The sequence below is a fragment of the Centroberyx affinis genome, unplaced genomic scaffold, assembly GCF_046629955.1.
Source record: "Centroberyx affinis isolate AG114_WGS23_722 - 3 ecotype Tasmania unplaced genomic scaffold, CSIRO-AGI_Caff_v1 ptg001916l_1, whole genome shotgun sequence".
NCBI classification, from domain to species: Eukaryota; Metazoa; Chordata; class Actinopteri; order Beryciformes; family Berycidae; genus Centroberyx; species Centroberyx affinis.
In genome coordinates, this window is record NW_027280279.1 from 156,150 (window position 1) to 174,924 (window position 18,775).

General features: G+C 41.5%; 2 protein-coding genes across 3 annotated transcripts; both read right to left on the reverse strand.

The window, feature by feature from the left end:
* Positions 1-54: 54 nt before the first annotated feature.
* slc7a6os (solute carrier family 7 member 6 opposite strand) lies at positions 55-9,017 on the reverse strand. The gene is made up of 5 exons (XM_071530355.1): positions 8,816-9,017; positions 5,047-5,385; positions 4,236-4,442; positions 3,665-3,797; positions 55-1,214 (listed from the first exon to the last, which is right to left on the reverse strand). The coding sequence occupies exons 1-5, from the start codon at positions 9,002-9,004 to the stop codon at positions 1,087-1,089; spliced, it is 996 nt and encodes a 331-aa protein (XP_071386456.1). The 5' UTR covers positions 9,005-9,017; the 3' UTR covers positions 55-1,086.
* Positions 9,018-9,185: 168 nt separating this feature from the next.
* Positions 9,186-18,229, reverse strand: LOC139653507 (adhesion G-protein coupled receptor G5-like). 2 transcript variants are annotated; one of them, XM_071530359.1, is made up of 13 exons: positions 18,130-18,229; positions 17,483-17,578; positions 17,083-17,134; positions 16,536-16,632; positions 15,970-16,107; positions 15,406-15,573; positions 15,235-15,289; positions 15,036-15,127; positions 14,554-14,672; positions 12,111-12,391; positions 10,855-10,957; positions 10,423-10,757; positions 9,186-10,318 (listed from the first exon to the last, which is right to left on the reverse strand). In XM_071530359.1, exons 1-13 carry the CDS (start codon positions 18,137-18,139, stop codon positions 10,203-10,205), a joined length of 1,662 nt encoding a protein of 553 aa, XP_071386460.1. In that variant the 5' UTR covers positions 18,140-18,229; the 3' UTR covers positions 9,186-10,202. The 2 variants fall into 2 exon arrangements, with proteins under 2 accessions (XP_071386460.1, XP_071386459.1); XM_071530358.1 differs by lacking the exon at positions 18,130-18,229 and adding an exon at positions 17,674-18,006.
* Between the last annotated feature and the right edge of the window lie 546 nt (positions 18,230-18,775).

An 18,775-nucleotide genomic window follows, 5' to 3' on the forward strand; every position in this document is an offset into this window, starting at 1 on the left:
AATGTTTGTGATGTATTTTTTCCCCATGCATTAATGACGACAGTTTGAGATGTTTTACATTTATTTTGAAAGCTTTCTTTTTATACACATCTACATATTTACAAAAAAAAAAAAGAAAAGGTTTTAATTCGACAAGCATCCAAGAGAACAATCCGAACGTCAAAGGGGAATGTTGAACCAAACACGCACACCCACAACAAAAGTTATGCACCACGCTTTCATATTACGCACAATCTACCACACGCTTACACGTACACACACTACCATGCACAAAATGCAAACACCCTAAGTTGCAAACACACGCGACCCGAGACATCTCACTAACATAAGTGTTAACTGCACAAAGCATACAAGGCATACCACACTAATGTGCAACATTTCTAACGCACTTCCACTTGGAACAAACACCCACACAAAAATTCACTCCACCACAGTTTAAAAAAAAAAAAAAAAAAGAAAGAAGAAAAAAAAAAAAAAGACACTCTGGATCCCTCGAGAAATAACACCCCTACTCCTTTAACATCTATGTAGAACAAGAGAGGCTTGGATTTCATGTGAAAACAAAATGAGGCAAATGAATTTCCACCAGACTGACAAAAGCTGCCAGCCTGGCATAATATCCATTGATACATATGTATGGAATATGCTGAACTAGCAGTGGCCTAAAAGCTTTGTGGATGTTTTTAAATTCACTGGCACATTATAAAAATGAAAATATGCTTCGACAGATGGGGGCTTGTTATGTGCTTTCATTGTGGAACAGGATGCCTCTCAGTCAATGTGCTTCATTTTTTCTGAGGAAGCACTTTCAACTCATGATGTGCACACTGACACTAGTTTCCAGCCTTTAACAGTTCCAACAACAACAACTGAAGTGAATCCACTTAAGTGCTACAATGTAAGCTGGGATTTCCTGAAGCAGTTTTCTCAGATCAAGAGATTATGTATTAGGTGTCATTCCATTCTAGCGTTACTTTCTTTTTTACAACTCTCACCTACACAGAAGTCTATGGAGTATGGTGTTATTTGTGGAGAGGGCGTTGGGAACATCCACTGATGGAAGGCGGGTGGGTGGGGGGGGGGAGATCAGTCAGAGTCATATTTGTCGTCGTCATCGTCGTCGTCTTCACCGTGGCGACCCAGCTCGTGCAGCACCTCCCTCTGGTAGTGATCCCAGCTCCTCCTGCTGTAGGAGTGCTCCTCTTCCCAGTAACCTGCACACACAAGACGGCCAGATGTGAACAAGCCAACGGCTGACAAAGGAAGACTTGCGTGTTTTTTCAATCCTGATGATGCCGCACTTAACGATATATTGAAATTCAATATAACGCAATACAAAAATGTGACAGTATCGGGGGGCAGAAACATGAATCTGTGATATTAGCTCCATTTTATTCTGCTGTAATTGTTGTTTACGTTCTAGCAAGCCAATGCTAGAAAGATTTCTCTCAGAAATAAATATAATTCTGCACAGTCAGACTTTGTTGTCACTAGGGGTGCAACGGATCACAAAACTCACGGTTCGGATCGTATCACGGTTTTGAGTCACGGATCAGATCATTTTTCGGATCAGCAAAAAAAAAAAAAAAAAAAAAAAAAAAAAGGGTTAGGGTTAAATTAATTTGAAAATGTGCTACTCTTGATTTGATTCTTTTAATGCAATGCATTTTTCTTGTTCTTTTATATGAATTTTATCTTTTTATTTGTCTTTTATCTGCCTTCTATTGATGTAAAGCACTTTGAGTTGCATGTTGTCTATGAAAGGTGCTATACAAATAAAGGTTATTATTATTATTATTATCATCATTATTATTACTACTACTTGTAGTAGTAATAATGATGCAGCCGCCTCTCTCTGTCTGTAGTCACTACTCTGTAGTCTCGCTCAATGTCCCGCCCACAGCATTATCTGATTGGTTACACTTCACGAGTAACAGCCTATCAACACTGAAGGCTCTGCCACAGACTGGAGCTTCTCCTAGTGGAGCTGTGTGTGAAGGGAAGGCAGCATGTTGCCCAAGTTGAAATAAACATCACAATCTTGTGATCTATTTCAATGATAACAAGCATGATGACATGCCCAGTTTCACAGTTCCACCACTGAAAATGCCCGAAGTCAAAGCCTACGGGATTTCACTCAACGGAGGCGAAAGCGACAGCTTTTAAATCAGTCGCTCGTCCTTTTTTTTTCTTCCTTAACGAAATTATTGCGCTTCAGAGTAAAACACAGCAGCATCTGTCTTGTCTGTATCTTTTCACTGCAACTCTGCATCGAGATTTAGGGAATTATTACTTTAAAAAGTAACAGCGGCAGTAAAACTGTATTTCACACTATGATGGTTAAACTTTGCAATTAATCCACGGTTGACATGTGTGCCGAACCGTGGGGGGGGATCCGTACGGATCACGGATCAACTACGGTCCGTTACACCACTAGTTGTCACTGAACTTTTATTTTATACATCAGATCGTGGTTGTATCGAATCGTGCAGCTCATATCGCGAATTGCATCATGAGATAAGCATACCGTCTCATTCCTAGTATTTATGTCATATGGGAAAAACCATCAGAATGACATGACTGCTCAAAGTAACAACTTACAAGTGTTCAAACCCGTTTTGAGCCATCAAGCCATCCCATATGAAATCATTTGAAACTGGCCCAAACATGACAATTTTCTGCGGTTATTCTCAGCCTTTTCAAATTTGAAATTATTGTAGGAATTCAACTTTTCCTCTATTTGTATTCAAATGATCAAAAGATATTTAATGAAGACATTGTTAAAATTTGAGTGGTTAAATTTAACGCTACTGTATTTTCAATATATTACTCCCTAGAGTAGACTACAGGTATTTTCTTGTTAGAACTTAAGAATTCAGTATGTCACAGAAATTGAGGTCCATCACCAAACCCTGCATTCCCAAGTAGTATTTACTATCTGAGAGCTGAGGCGAACGATATTTTCAACAAGGCAGTCTTTAGTCTGCCAAGAAATTGTGGTAATAAGAAAAATTTCACGCTAAATCAGATTTCATAAGTGCTCCATTTCCATTTGATTTGTGATCAGAAACAAGTCTCTCCCAAAACAAGAAAGAAATAAGGCTCTCATGATGTCATCAAAAAGAGACAGATCTTTTTCCGATTCATATCTGAAATGAAGATCATCATCTATGTACCTTCTCCATAGTATTATCTGGGGTACATAAGGTTTTGTCTGGGTTCCAAGACAATGTCCTGCTCATAGAGATTTGCTATTGCTGCAGATTAACATTACAACTTTCGGATTCTAAGATCGCATATTACATTCTTTTTTCTATTGGAAGTATTCCTATATTGCTTTTATTATCTGTTACCGACATGTAGTAAATGTGAACCTATACTTTGAGACTGCTACCTTAGCCCTGGCTGGTAGGGAAGATGATTAATGCTCTTTTTAAATTTGGCCAAACACAAGCCATTACATTTTCCTTTGAATAAGATTTGCCATCTTTACTGCCATTAGATTTTGATACATTTGGCACAAACAACAGCTGCACCGCTGACTCATGTTTATCATGGCAGAGTGACATTATTATGGCTTCCCAATATGCTGAATGATAACATCGTTATATCACCCATCATCACCATGTAGCATACAGATAAAAAGAAAAAAAGAGGGACGTACCACCATAGCGCTCCTCTCTGTCACCGTCTTCGTCACTCTCCTCGTCGGGGTAGTCATTCCTCCAGTTGCGTTCCTCGTTCTCATCGTCCTCATCTTCGTACACCTCCTCCTCGTGAACCACGTGGTCCGGCACCTGGGATAAACAACAACCCTGGTTCATTCACCTGAAAGCCTCTTGTTTCTATTGATGTGGTGCGTGAGCAGCATCTGCTAGAGCAAATGACATTCCAGCCAAGTCAATATGGAGAGGAAGTCGACAGCTAGGACTAGTTACGTAGGCCTGAATGAACACTACTGGGCCATCACTACCTTAACATTAAGTTTGAACTAATGTTAGGCCCGTTAACCTTCGAGGAGATGGAAAAACAGAAGTTTACATAATACTACTTAGTGATAGGCAGCCAATCAGGGGCCTGTTTGGCATTGGGCACCTTGCGAGTGTTAATTTCAGGCCTCGTTTTCCCCCCTAATTCCATGACTTCCCTTATTTATTCTTTCATTCACTCACTCTGATTCGCAATAAATCCATCACTCAATCTGTCCGTTCGTTCCTCCATCCACACACACACACCAGTTCTCCCTCATCGGCGTAGGCCCTGACAGACAGGATGTCCTGTATCCAGCCGGGTGTGACCGTTTCCTGGTAGTACAGGTCGTAGACGAAGTCGTCTTCCTGCTCACGATGCTCCTCCCCCAGTCCCTCTCCGGTCACACTGAGACGCTCCCGGAGCATCTTCATGTTGTTACACAGGATGACTTCTGGGTCTGAGGACAATGTCTGGGAAAAACAGGGTGAGGTTACATCACTATTGTAGCCATCTGTGTAAGCAATGTTTTAGATGATCGACTCATAAATGAAGGTGAAAAAACCCTACATGATGAACCATGTGAGGAGGTGCTGTAATGTAATTTTTATTTGCGTGTTATTCCAGAGAACCATTTAGACTGGATAAAGGAACTCAGATTTCCCTCAAATTAGGGCTTGAATTGGTAGTAAATGTGTCATTGTCATGACACTACACTTGTCTAGAGCTGCAACGATTAATCGATTAGTTGTCAACTATTAAATTAATCGCCAACTATTTTGATAATCGATTAATCGGTTTGAGTATTTTTTTAAGAAAAATAATTCCAGCTTCTTAAATGTGAATATTTTCTGGTTTCTTTCCTCCTCTATGACAGTAAACTGAATATCTTTGGGTTGTGGACAAAACAAGACATTTGAGGACGTCATCTTGGGCTTTGGGAAACACTGATCCACATTTTTCACCATTTTCTGACATTTTATAGACTAAACAACTAATCGATTAATCGAGAAAATAATCAACAGATTAATCGACAATGAAAATAATCGTTAGTTGCAGCCCTACACTTGTCCTCACCTTGGCTGGAGTTTTGTCCTGGTTCCCTACATCCTCATGTAGGAGGTCGACCACCTGCACCTCCCCCAGACTCCAACGTTTCTCCTGCTCTTTCCCGGCCCTCGCAGCCTCCTCTGCCCCATCGGCGGCGTCCGTCTGGGGGTTCCGCTGCTCGGTCGGGCTCGACAGCCCCGCGCGATGGCTGGAGAGTATCCGGTAGCGTTCCTCTCGCCGGGTGCTCCACTTGGCGCTCCGTAGGTCCCCGATGATCCGGTGCGAGCTGGAGGCAGAGGGGCGCAGCGCGTGGGCCACGCGAGGCCGGGCCAGGGCCTCGCGAACCTGCGTCTGAACCGGAGCATCCTGGAGATGAGAGGACACAGTATGAGTAAAGACTCTACAGGGATCTTCATTGGCAGTTGGTGCATTACTAGTTTTAATTCATGAATCTGAATATTTTTCATTTCCTATATCACACTCTTAGGTAATGTCACTAAAGTGGAAGAGTAGAGGGATTGCTTTTTTTTTTTTATTTAATATTGGGTTGATTTTGGTATCGACTCTCCATCACTACCTTTTAGTGGAGGACTTTCAATGTAATTCTTCTGGGTGGTGTAGAAAACAATATCCACTACGGTTTGAGTTGGGTGATATATCGTACAATATCAATATCGTGATATTAGGGGTGTAATGATACATCAATCTGGATCGTTAGATCGATTCTAAAGGTAAAGATCCAAGTCAATCGATGCAAACGACAGACATCGATTTATTTAACAAATCATAATATAAGACAGTTCATTAAATGTATAATTGGTATTGGTGTGGCTTGTCCCTTCTGAACCACCGTAATCAAATCACGCTCGCTTGCATCTTCCACCTGGTCCGTACCCGCCCCGACTCTGTAAACGCTCACATGACATAGCACCATGGCAGACCTGGGGCATGTTCAATTTCCCCAAAGTAGCAAAACGTAGAAAACCTCCTTGCGTTCAATGCACTACCGTTTCCTTCCGTTACTTTCTATTTGCTATGTTTTGGGGCATGTTGCAGTCTGGGGGAAAACGCATGCAATATGCAAACAGTGTCAATTGGAAGTCAAATACACTGACAATACTACAAACCTCGCTGGTCACCTCAAAAGAAAACATGTCATCGACCCTCAAAACACTACTATGCCTGACAAGGTATCCGAAACTCTCTTGGTCCACTTATGTCGCACTAAGAGTGTACTGGAGAGTTTCTGCTGTTTGTTTTTTTGTTTGTTAGTTTATTTTTTTTGTAGTCAAAATTGAAATATAGTGGTACGCATCTCAGCGTTCTATATTAAGCAAAAGTTAATGCCTGTTGCACTTTAACTTGAGAGAAATTTAGCACTTTGAACGCATTACAAAATGTTTTTTTTTACATTCTTAACAGCAGTAATGCTCAACCTTTTTCATATCAAGGACCACTAATTTAGTCCACATTAGAGCCACGGACCCCCATTTGATGAGATTTTGTCTCTCAGACCCAAATCTGAGAATATTTGTATTGCTAGATATGATTTTGTCCAGAATTCCATGACTATCTGTATTGTATGTAGAGAGATAACAGAGAAACTATATGATCAAAACAGTCATTCTTCTACATTCTGTAACTGTGTTAACTTCTTGTAAATGAAATAATGGTAAAGTTTAACAATTAATCAATTTGCTGTGGACCCCCTGGAACCCCCTCCCATGCATCCTCTCGCGCCGTGAGCACCAGGCAGGAGTGAGTTGCTATGGTTACGGGGACGCTCTGTGTCTGTCGCTCTGAAACTTTCTCGCGGGTCCCAATAATAGGTTTTTAGCTTAGTTTGCCTATGCAAAATCATGAATGTAAGCACCTCAATGCTGAAATCTAGTAATAGAATATAAAAAGCTCATTGAGTCAGTGGAGCGCCGGACTAAAAGGAAAGCGCCACTTTCTTGTATTTCACGTCATTAAGCGTTTTTTCTTAAAAATTAACCGGTTAGTTACCGGTTAATGGGTGTCGGCCTATCGAAAGCAAAATTAACCGAAACTGACATCCCGAATGTCGATCATATGTCACTAAATCGAATCAGAGCAAAATTTGTGTTATTGCCAAATGTCAAATTGTTTCCTTAAGAATCGAAATCGAATCGTAGTAAAGCCTGAGGTTTACACCCCTATGTGATGTGAGACTAGATATCGTCTGGGATTTTAGTTATCATAATATTGTGAAATAACTTAAAAGTTACTTCTACTTGGTCTTATAGGCTAGGTTACAGTCAAGTTATATAATTTTCTGAACGCATTAGCCTGTTCTGGCGGAGTAAAATGAACAATTACTGCCTTAACCTGCTTATCATAAACACATTACATAAGATGTCAAGAAAATGTCGTGGCAAGAAATATCTCAGAACATGGGTTTCAGAGAATGTAAATAGTACTACTTACTACTAAGATTGTTAACACTACCACAGTACTACCGTTGTTATAACGTCTGTGCTAACAAACCACGACACTGCCATCTAGCATTTCGGTGGTCTATGCGTAAAATCACCAAAGCAGACCCATAAATGCTCACTATAAATGCTAGAAGCCTTTACTGTTAAACACCTGACACGAACAGGTAGAAATGCAAGTCTCCTCCTGGAAGTAGCCTAATCCCTCAAAAGCATCCTCTTACAAACTTCAGTCAGTCATGTCTTCTTATTTGAGGCATCTTTGTTATGACAAAAAAAAAAAAAAACGAGTAAGTGTTTAAAAATGTTGCTAATAACAAAAGGCACGTATTGCAAAAATGATTGGAAGAAATGTAAACTCGACCTAGACAGTAGTGAATGTGCTGTAACTGTAAATGACACCAAAACACTCCCACCGAGCAGGACGTTCTCAGCACGAATGCTGTTTTCCCAGTAACACCCTGCAACACACCCATCCATTAACACGCTTCCACAGTAAAAACCACAGTCTCGTACAGAGGAGCACTGAGCAGCCCAACTGAAGCGTTTGGGCTTGTGTGCCTTGCTCAACGGCACCTCGTTGTTTTGAGAGGGGGATGTGTCATTCGCATTCCCAAATCACATGGCTAACTAGCTTAGCATAGCAGACTGCCACGGTAGGCAAACACACAATAACCGTGAACCGTGTACCTCTGTGTCGTCAAGCTTAATCGAATTCAAGCCTTTTATGAAGACATGTTAATGCCACGATGTCATAAAATACCAATTTCGGCAATGAAATAATCGTAAAAATGAACACAGAGTAACGTTAGACCATACGAAATACAGCTAACGCTAACGTAGTCAACCAGTCTGTATGACTGGGCTGATTTCACAACGGAAAAACCACAACATTTTTAAAACCTCAAAATTAGTGACTTTAATGCTTAACCTAACGTTACATTGAGTTTGAATGAAATAGTATGATATTTTAAGATTTTTTCATGGACCTGCAAACACCCTACAGCTAACCCTGCTAGGCTCAACATAAACACAAATGAGCTAACGTTAGCTAGGGCCAATGTAATTTAAGCGTAATGACAGGCTAACTTCGCTTACTTAACGGTAAGCAAATTAAACGTGTTGTATTCCGACGTTAACTAACATGCTAAGTACCGTTAATTAACATACTACCAACCACTCAACTGGACTAAACGTTCAAGGTATGTAAAGTTATAACTAACGTTAGTTTGTCTATGGCTAAAACCTGGTATATTTGCCCTCTCCTCCACTGCCAACTGCGTTGACGTTAGCCAACACTAGGTTAGCTAACACCGTGGTCTTGCCCGCGGCCCGCTTACCTGTGTCGCTACGGTCGCCACGAGTTTGAAGACAGAGTTCTCCACTTCGGCTTCATTTGGCTCCGGTACCGCTTCCCCCGTGCTTTGAGATGTCTCTGGCCGTATACGTTTGCACGCCAGCAACAAAGCATCGGCGGGATCGGTGCCCCGTTTTCTCTTCACTCGCAGAATCGTCGTGTTTGGGTCCATGTTGTCTGCCTGTGTGTCTGTCTGGTTTGTCTGCGGAGAGGACGGAGAAGCTAGAGCTCTCACTCCGCCTTTATTTCTGAATACCACAAACGTCAACGCGAGGTGCGGCAGTGGAAAAATAATGTAAACCATTCATTGCTCTTAATGAATTGGTAGTGAAAACGTTTATTTGGAGCAAATTACAAACAAACCAAAAAATAATATTAAAAGAGTATGAAAACTTAAACTCACTTTTTTCAGCTGTTCATGGCTGGCTTTTTTTTTTTTTACAGTCTATGGATGAAACACATCGGACCTCCAACCTGGTCATATCTTCACAATACATCACATAATGCTTTTTCCTGATGACTTTCTTTGACGGGAAAGTCATCATGTTGCTGTTTGTATTCAAAACTGTCCATCAAAATGAACTGGATGGTTTGCACATTCCAGATTACACGTGTGATTACAAAAATGTGTGATTATACCTCTAGGCCTATTTCCTGTGAAACTGATTATTATCTCAGTGTTTCAAATGACCTGGTGGCATTAAGATACATGTAGCTTTCATTGAGAGTTTTCCAAAATGGACTATAAAAGCTCCTTTAGCAGCATCAACATATAGTTTATCTATTTTAATCTGGAGTTGCATCAGTTTTAATTTCTCATTATCTGAAAGGTATTCTATAATTTAGCCTGTCACGCCGGTGATGTCACTGCCACAGTCCACTCAAGTTCAGTGCAGTAGCATGGCAGTGGTTGTAGTTCTTTTGTACAAGTATCTGTAATGTTGTGCCCGCGAAATATATGCTATATGAAAGTTCAAGCTGTTACAAATTTATAAAATCCCCCTATGGGGAAAAATAATGTTTTATTTTCTTTGAACGCAACCAGCAGATGGCTAAATTTGACACTTTCCCTCTTCACGGTGGGCCAGTTTTACTGTTGAGTGAGTCCTCTACCGAAACATATACGATCTTTGTCTGTCTGAGTCTGCTTGCCGTAAAGGATACAATTGTCGCAAAATTTGAGCATCTTTGGTTGCACCCAAGACAGACGCATGCTTTCAAAGCAGTGTTTATTTACAGGAGCAGCAAGATAATCAGAAAATCAAGACATTGTTTGGATTTGACTGTACATGACTGGTGACCAAAAGCCCATTGAAGACCTAATATAGGCTATGCGCAGTTTGGCATGGAATTTGTTTTAGACATGGATGTCAGTTGTTGAAGCTGGTCTCCATCATCTTCTGAGTGGACGGGTCTTTGACTGAGGAGTTTCTGTCTGATCGAGACTTGCAGGTCAAAGCCAGGGACCACAGGAACATGAATACACCTGAGAGAAGGAAGAAAAAGTTGGACATTGAAGTCATCATACTCTCGTCTCCCCCTCTCTCCTCCAGCCAGACGTTTACCCAGCACGCACTGCATCATACTGACCCTGCAGGGAGTTGCATATGGTGAACAGGTAGAGCCCAGGGAGGGAGACGGAGAAGTAGGTGCTGCCGGCTAATCCCCAAGGCAGCCCCAGTACGCAGCTGAGGCCCAGCAGCGTGGCGCAGTCCTTCCACAGCCTGGCCCTCTTCTCCCGGTACATGGTCTTCCAGCCGCCGCTGCCCTCTCTGCCCCCGCTCGCTCCCCTGGTGCTCTCCCTCATCTTCCACATCTTCACCACCACCACCAGCAGCATGGAGGAATTATACAGGAGCACCAGGCCCAGGTAGCCCACCACCGTGATGTGGGTGACCAGTGAGAAATCTTTGCTGATCCAGCACCTGCGGGTGATTGAATTCGTCCTTTTATATCAGTTTCTAACACCTAAGGCAGTCATATAGAATTTAAAGATCACACCGATGAGCTTTGGTTTCTTACATTTGCGCTGCTGATGTGTTGTTGGTGGCGTCCTTCACATCCACACTGTATTTGCCGTAGACGCCCACAATCCCACAAACGGCTACAATCACAGTAGGAAGACCTGCATCGAGAAAGAAAGAGAAGAAGAATTACAACATATACTCCAACAAGCCCTGAAATACACCGTGACTGTGGTTAAACACAGGATGTTCTGTCACTGCGACTGAATCCCTCCCAAATGAAGATTAGTAATCCAAATAAATGTAGAGACGAATATTTTAGACGTCCCCGAAAACTTCTTGAGGACACTTACTCTAAGCGGACAAACATTAATATGGGAATATGGAATATAAGAAAGGGTAACGCTTTATCTTCTGGGTCCACAAGTTCCTAATAATTTCAGAGAAAGAAAGTGTTAATTTCTTTGTAATAATATATTTATATATATATATATATCAAATGTAGCAGTCTGTTTGGTGTCAATTTCTAAAAGAGTTTCCTGGAAAGAACTGCAAAACTATAAACTATTTATTGGAAAAATAATAGGCAGAGGTCAATCTGGTAACCCAAGTCATTATTCATATAATTATATAATATAGTTGTTTGTTGAATTCCTTCCTCTAATTTCTAATTTTCTATATAACTGCTACATCATTTCATGGTTCTGTCTTGGAAACGCCAAAAGAAATTACCAGGTACTTACCAACTACCACTGAACTCTTTCTCTATTAGTACATAATCTCATGGTTCTTTCCAGGAAACTTCCCAAGAAATGAACAGTTCCTTTCTAGGAAATTGTTAGGAAATTGGAAAATAAAGCGTTACCAAAGAAAGAAGTCAGTTCATTAGCCACTAATATTGTTCTATTGGATATATTATTAAAGGTTAATTCCACCCTTTTCATGCTGAACAAAATGCATTGGGAATGGGATCGTTTATTCCGTTTGAGGTGATCACATGAGGCTTTTTCTGACTACTAATGGAATATTAGGCTCTGTGTAAGCCCAGTTAATTCTCTGCCATTGCCAGACTGGTGAAAACAATACAGCTGTAAGCCTATTTCAGTCTATTTATTTTCAGCAACAGCCTAGCAGGAGAACGCTCAAGCGGGATTAACAAGACCAACCGCCATCAACCACCAACGTCTGCTTTTTGCTGTGTAATGAAACGCAGCGTGAACACTTCCCTGTAGGGAATGATCAGGCCTGCAGCAGTTCTTGTGACATGAAACCGCTTCACAGAGCCACCGTCCCACCCAGACTCCACTCACTCACCCCAGCCCACGACGCTGAGTTTGAGCAGGTATCGCCTGACGTAGATGTTGAAGACTCGGACCAGGAGGAGGTAGAGGTGGAAGCCCTCCAGAGCCGTCCAGCTGAAGGTGGCCAGCAGGGACCAGTGCAGGAGGAGGCCCAGAGCCTGGCACACCCACCCCGGCACGTTCTCGTCCTCCAGCCAGGGCCACAGGCCGCACAGCAGGAAGCCGAGGTGCAGGCAGAGCAGCGCCCCCGTCAGCTGCATGTGCACGCCGATGGCCTTCTCCGGACGCCGCCGCCTGCGAGGGCAACAGTAGACAGTCACAGTCTGTCAGTTGCTTCTCTTCGCTTCCACCGGTGTCCACAAATCAACCCCAAAACCACCCAAAGTATTTCTTTTTCAACATTTTGATTGCTTGCTCTGTAACGACTGCCAAAAATTTTGTATACGTAGTTTATGCTCTTCACATAATCCTAAGGAGTTATATAGAGCAGGAACCAAACCCACAAAATTTTGAGATACCCCTACCCGGGGTAGAACAAAACATGACCTTGTTTTTTCATAACTTTGACATGTCCCCTTCATGAAATGGATGGTCATAATTTTTCTTTTTACTGCAAAAGTCATTAAATTCATCAGTGAAGTGATTCACCACATAGGCAAAAAAGTGCAAAAAAACACCTGCCCTGAAAGAGGGAGTACCAAGTGAATCCCATGTCATTTTCTACCTGCTGGTTGTATTTACATAATATTTGCACTGATGGTCTACAGGTAGTGTCCCTACACTCCAAAGCAACCAGAATGTCAAAATATGGTCCTATTGTGAATCAGCAGCCTTTTATGTAAGGCCTTATTATAGGCGGAAATATCAAACAGTTCATTTTTCTGAGAAATACTCACTTCTAATCCTAATCCTAATCTAATAATACTGTAATCAGTACCCAATTATGATAATAATTCATTTCAGTTAGTCACTGACATTGTCTCATCAAAAACAAGAAGTAATAATTTGCCACTGAGCACTATTATTGTGACTATCCAGTGAGTCTAACCCAAAAAAGTACACAAAAATGTCTGCCTTGTAACAGGGAATACCAAGTTGATCCCATGTTTTTTACCCACTGGTTGTATTTACATACTTCATATTAGCACTGATGGTTCTCAGGTAGTATCTCTAGACCTCAAAGCAACCTTAAATTAACCACAATGTCCAAATCGAGGGCTTGGAGCCAAACGGGCATAAAGGTCTCAGTGAGATCTTTTCAGTGCCGAAAGGACACAACTGAAATCATGACCCATAAGTTTTAATTAAACAAACACTGAAAGCCGTAACAGTAAAAGTAGGGTTTTGCTTGATGTCAAAAGAGTGTAACTGCACTTACGCCCTTTTGACACCTAACAAAACCACTTTTGACACTGAACAAGCATTGTGGGTAGAGGATTCTAACAGCGCTTAGGTCAACTCAAAATGCATGCTGACGTAAGTAATGCTAACATGGCAGCATGATCACATCATTTTTAGTATCCTATTCATATCCTAATTAATATTCTAGGTCAATATTAGATGAATGTAAATATGTTAATATTCCCATGAAATACTTAGGCTTATAGATTAAAAATGTTATTTTATAATGTTAGGAGTGTGAACTGGTCAAGATGAGCTCTGATAGTCAGACTGCTGGTAGCTGAAGTTCTCCCTCAGTGTTATGAGGAGTTTTACAGGTCTTTGAATGTGTCCCAGGACACGTCAATAAGTGGTGTGTCCTGGGACACATACAAAGATGTATTATACTAGCAAAAGAAAAAAAGTAGTAGTTTAGAATCAAAAGTAGTGTCTTATGTTTATAGAGGTTTATTAAAAAGGTTTATTAAAAGTTTTTAACAGAAAAAATGTCCATGTTCCATGTAGCCTACAATTTTAAAGGCCTTGGTGAAAGTTGCTGAGCATTACTTCAAGATAAAGATATTCATTCTGATCTTGTTTTATATTTCAGTGTTGATTGAAGTGTAATTGCTAGATTTGTATTTTGTAGCACAAAATGACAAGTCAGAAACAGAGTGGCTAACTTCCCTGAAGTTGCGTGCAATGGGGGATTTTTCATCATCTGACATAAGAGCGCAATCAGAAGAGCTGATGAAAAATCCCCCATTGCGCACTTCTTCAGGGAAACACTTTAGGGACGTTGCATCCAATGACTCAGAGAATTGGCATTTTCACACACCTGGGCTATTCATTTGTCGGGACATTCTGACCACACACACAACCACACAACAACCAACACACACAGCTCACTTCCTCTCTTTCATTCCTTGGAAAAAATGAAACAGACTACTTTTGTTTTTCAGAACAAATGGAAAAGGACATTTCATAATGTTATATATGTGTATGTATATATATATTTATATATGTATATATAATAGATCCTCAACTCATGTCAAATAAATCAAATGAATGCTTACTGTAGACATATGTAGATGACCAAGCTGACGATGGTGAAGATGACAGAGAGAGCCGATCCAGTGTAGGTGATATAGGTAAGGTTCACAGCGTTAGTTGGGTCCACCTCTATGCTGGGGTTCTGTGACAGTAAAAAATATAACAATAACAATATAACAAAAACACGCATGCGCACACACACACACACACACACACACACACACAAAAGTATGTTAAGCTCAGTAGCCTGATAGCTCTTCAAAACTGGCAACATACACAAAGCTTGGTTTGCTGGCTCTATCACTCAGCTGTTCCATTGAATAAACACATATTTACATCATATTTTCCATTGGTGTAGGAGGTTGCTAGACCCCATTGATTGCTAATTTTGTACTTAGCAAACAGGCTGGAAAATGCCCTTTGAATGCAGTTTCTTTATCACAAAGATGGCAGTAGTGGTGAAGTCAGGGGAAATGCTCTGTTGAGAGGTAGGTAGCCAGTTTACCACAAGCACGGCAAAGAAGCTGAGGTGGTTGCAGCTGCAGATAAACTCGTCTGCACTGTATGCAGTGTCGCAGCCCTCTCTGCTCCAGTGACCTGCACACACACACACACACACATAAATAGATTTCATGTCATGCGAGAGCCACAAGTGGGCCAAACGGTGAGTCAACCTGTAGGCTGGCATAATGCAACCCCCCCACCTGTTCCGTTCTCCTCCGCCGACTCCTCCCAAAACACACACGTCCCGTTGTCCGCCTGGAAACGCAAGAGCGGGCGGTGAGAGATGAGAGGGAAAAACCAGAGAAAAGTGGAGAAAAGTGATCTGCTTTCTGATTTCTAGTAGCTCCAGCCGCTGTTGTGAGCTTGTTTACCTGTTTGTTGTGTTTGAAGCTCAGTCTGATAGGCTGTGACAGGTTGCTGAGTTTGTGGTGCCCTACCCTCACCGATAGGACCAACTGGCCCATGACAGTGCCGGACACGCGGAAGGACCGGTCCAGTTTGCCCAGTCGCCCCTTAGGCGGTGGTGGAGGTGGACTGACCTGGAGATAGAGAGAGGGGAAGGGGGGGAGGGGGGGGGGGTCATTTAGTGTTAAACTTCCAACACAAGCAGAAGAGTGGAAGTGGGGGGGGGGGGGGGGGGAACCCACAGCTTCATCTATCCACCACGCCTTGTGCCTGTAAACTCGATTTTCATAGCAGGCGATGTGTCATCATGACTGCACTGGTACGGACTGTATGGAAATCAATGCAAAGCAGCATGCAAAAAAACAAAAGTGACACAATGTAGTCTCATACAGTAGGATCCAGTGTGAATGTGCAACATTTGTATCTACATCTCCTTCCTTTGTGATTGGTGCCAAGTTTCATCAGTGCACTTAACGGAAAAAAGTAAGTACACGTTTGATACATTCGGTGTGTTTTCACAAGCTACGGACCGTGAAGAGGGAGCTGTCGAGCACCGTGATCACCAGCTGGACGTCCTCCTCAGAGCCGGCCTGGGCAGCGCCCCTGCTTCTCTGGAGAGCCGAGGACGGGATGTGCACCCGGTGCTGGAGCGTAGGCCTCTCTTCAGCCTACGAGACATCACAACACATATAAGACACACTGCCCGTCAAAAGTTTGGACACAACACATTTTTCTTTTTTTTTTCACTATTTTCCACATTTTAGAATAATAATAAAGACATCAAAGCTATGAAATAACACAAATGGAATTATGCAGTGACCAGAAAAGTGTTAAACAAATCAAAAGTATCTTATATTTTGGATTCTTTAAAGTAGCCGCCCTTTGCCTTGATGGAAAGGCAAAGGCTTTGGAAAGAAATTCATACGTAGGCATCAACTTCACTGTTTATATTTGTCTAAGAAACACAAGCATAAGCCTTCAGATCAAAATGGTTTTAAGAATATGAAAAACATAGTACATTCAATCAGGTGTCCCCCAAAGTTTTGACGCCATATGTTAAGGGGTTTTCATGTGAGGGGTTTTCACACTGCCTCACCTCATGAGATGAGTTGACCATCCGATGTATGAAGTTTGGCAGCGGCGGACCTCTAGGCATCCTTGGTGTACATGTTGCAATTTTCAGCTCATAACACCTACCAATACACATTGCATCAATGTACAGAGTGGGAAGAAATATGAAGTTGTCTGCACATTGTTGTCAGGTGAAAACCTCTTAGCTCAAATTTTGTTGATTTTCGTGTTTTAACGTAAATTGAAGGATTATGGGTCGAGAAGATTTGATGGCCCTTTCAAAACCCCACTGAATAACCAAAAAAAAAAACAAAGGCTAAAAAAAAAGGCAGTTTCTCTTGGTTCCTGAAAAGCTTCACAGAGAATTGAATTTCGGAGATATGAGGTTTTCACACCACAACAGCAACACGGTACAAAACAAGCTCATTTGTTTACTCATTTTCCTATCCCGACATGACACCGAGGGGGACAGCGGGGAACAACGCACTTATTCACAGATGCGGCGGAAAAAAAATTATTACCCTACAGATGGTGGAGTATAAGCTCCACCTCAGGAGCCTATGAGGTGTTACCTGGTCCACATGGCGGTACCAAGACAATGTTGAAGAACATCCTTACAGAGAACTGTTGGGGTGTAGAGAAACACAGGCTCCAGTCAGTTTCTACACGATATGAGTCACAGCACAGTTAAACAAGACAAAGCAGCTGAGTTCTAGACAGCTGTTCTCACTTTTACTTGATTTTCAGTGCCACGCTAGGGCAATATGAAAGACAATAGGACATTTTCACTCTCTCTAAAGAACAGGTCCCCATTGACTTCAGTTGTTTTGGAGAAGGCTGCTACGAAGTTATACTGGCAACCTCCCTGTGTGTTATATGGACTAACAAATTTCACCTGTGTTTCATTTGGCATGAGGGCAAGTAGATGATGACAGAATTCACTATTCCTTTAACTCCATGACAACCACTTACTTTGTTGAATTGTTGGTGTTTGTGTGGCATAACTGGTCCAGTTAGAGCCACTAACGCTGGATGGGGCTGGACTGGATCTCTGTGGTTGCCTACGACCTTGATAGATCAATAATTAACATGGTCATCACCTCACAAACACAGACACACACACACACACACACACACACTATAAACACATGCGAAGAACTCACCACCAGCCTGGCTTGTAGAAAAGCAGATGAGTAAAAGAAAATGAGTGATCCACATTGTCGTCTGACATAAAGTTCCATGCACGCCGTTAGTCTGCTTGTCTGAGGTTTCCTTGCTGAACTAGAGAGTAAGTTTCACATCTCTACATCAATCACATGGTAGCGGTGCGTGCTGTGGGTGGAAAGCGTTTACGTACAGGAAATGACACGCTTCAGATGAACTATACTGAGATGATAAGCCCAATTTGAACTAATTTATCTCAGTCTCAGTGAGCAGTTGATGTTGATCTGTATGGGAATGCTCCTTGATATATCAATGTGTTAAAATAACACATTGTGGATTCATGTGAGAAAATACAGTGCAAAAGCATAGGAACTCGTCAAATTCATGGTGGATTGAGTCAAGCTATGATTTACTTTTTCAAAACTATAATTCACTAAATGAAAAGCATACCATACCTTCACCCATGAACGCTGTAACACGGTGTGATGCGCTCTCATGACCCTGGTTGCACTTCTTCTACTGTTATACTTGCCACATCAGACAGTGGTGAGAAAAAAAAAGGAAGTTTCAACATTTTGCCGTTTTCTTGTAGAAGGAGAAACAAAAGGGAAATATCTCATTATTAGAGGCATACTGGCAGTCGGCACACACTGAGACTCGCTGCTTGGTGGGGAAGTGAAAATGAAAAGTGCATCACATAACTGCTTGCCTTTTTTTTTTGTTTGCATGTTTCATAATTTCTTCTTTATTGTATGAGGAGAATGTTTACATATGCGTATGATTTTGAAGAATGTCTAAAAAAAAAACGATTTACAAACAGCTCTCCCGATTGACCGTTCTTGTATGATGATTTATTCAAAATGTATTTAAAAACACAAGTTTAGTATGATGTTCATGGAAAAGGTTAAGGTTAAGTAGTTAAAGGGCAATTCCAGTGTGATTGGAGTCTTTCAGTAAACGTCTAAATATTACTCGCAGTAAAGAAGAGGGTGCAAATTTAAATTTTTTACAATTAGTATTTTATTGAGCATTTTATTAAATAGGAAAGAAAAACACAATTTGACACAAGTTTACAACAAAAAAAATCTCAAAACAAATAAG

Coding starts and splice junctions, on each gene's coding strand:
- slc7a6os (XM_071530355.1), bottom strand. CDS start 9,004: ATGGACCCAAACACGACGATTCTGCGAGTGAAGAGAAAACGGGGCACC. Junction 5,386..8,815: donor TGGCGACCGTAGCGACACAG/GTAAGCGGGCCG, acceptor TCTCATCTCCAG/GATGCTCCGGTTCAGACGCA. Junction 4,443..5,046: donor AGGACAAAACTCCAGCCAAG/GTGAGGACAAGT, acceptor TGTTTTTCCCAG/ACATTGTCCTCAGACCCAGA.
- LOC139653507 (XM_071530358.1), bottom strand. CDS start 17,728: ATGTGGATCACTCATTTTCTTTTACTCATCTGCTTTTCTACAAGCCAG. Junction 16,633..17,082: donor GGTACCGCCATGTGGACCAG/GTAACACCTCAT, acceptor GTGTATTGGTAG/GTGTTATGAGCTGAAAATTG. Junction 15,290..15,405: donor GCTTCAAACACAACAAACAG/GTAAACAAGCTC, acceptor TTGCGTTTCCAG/GCGGACAACGGGACGTGTGT.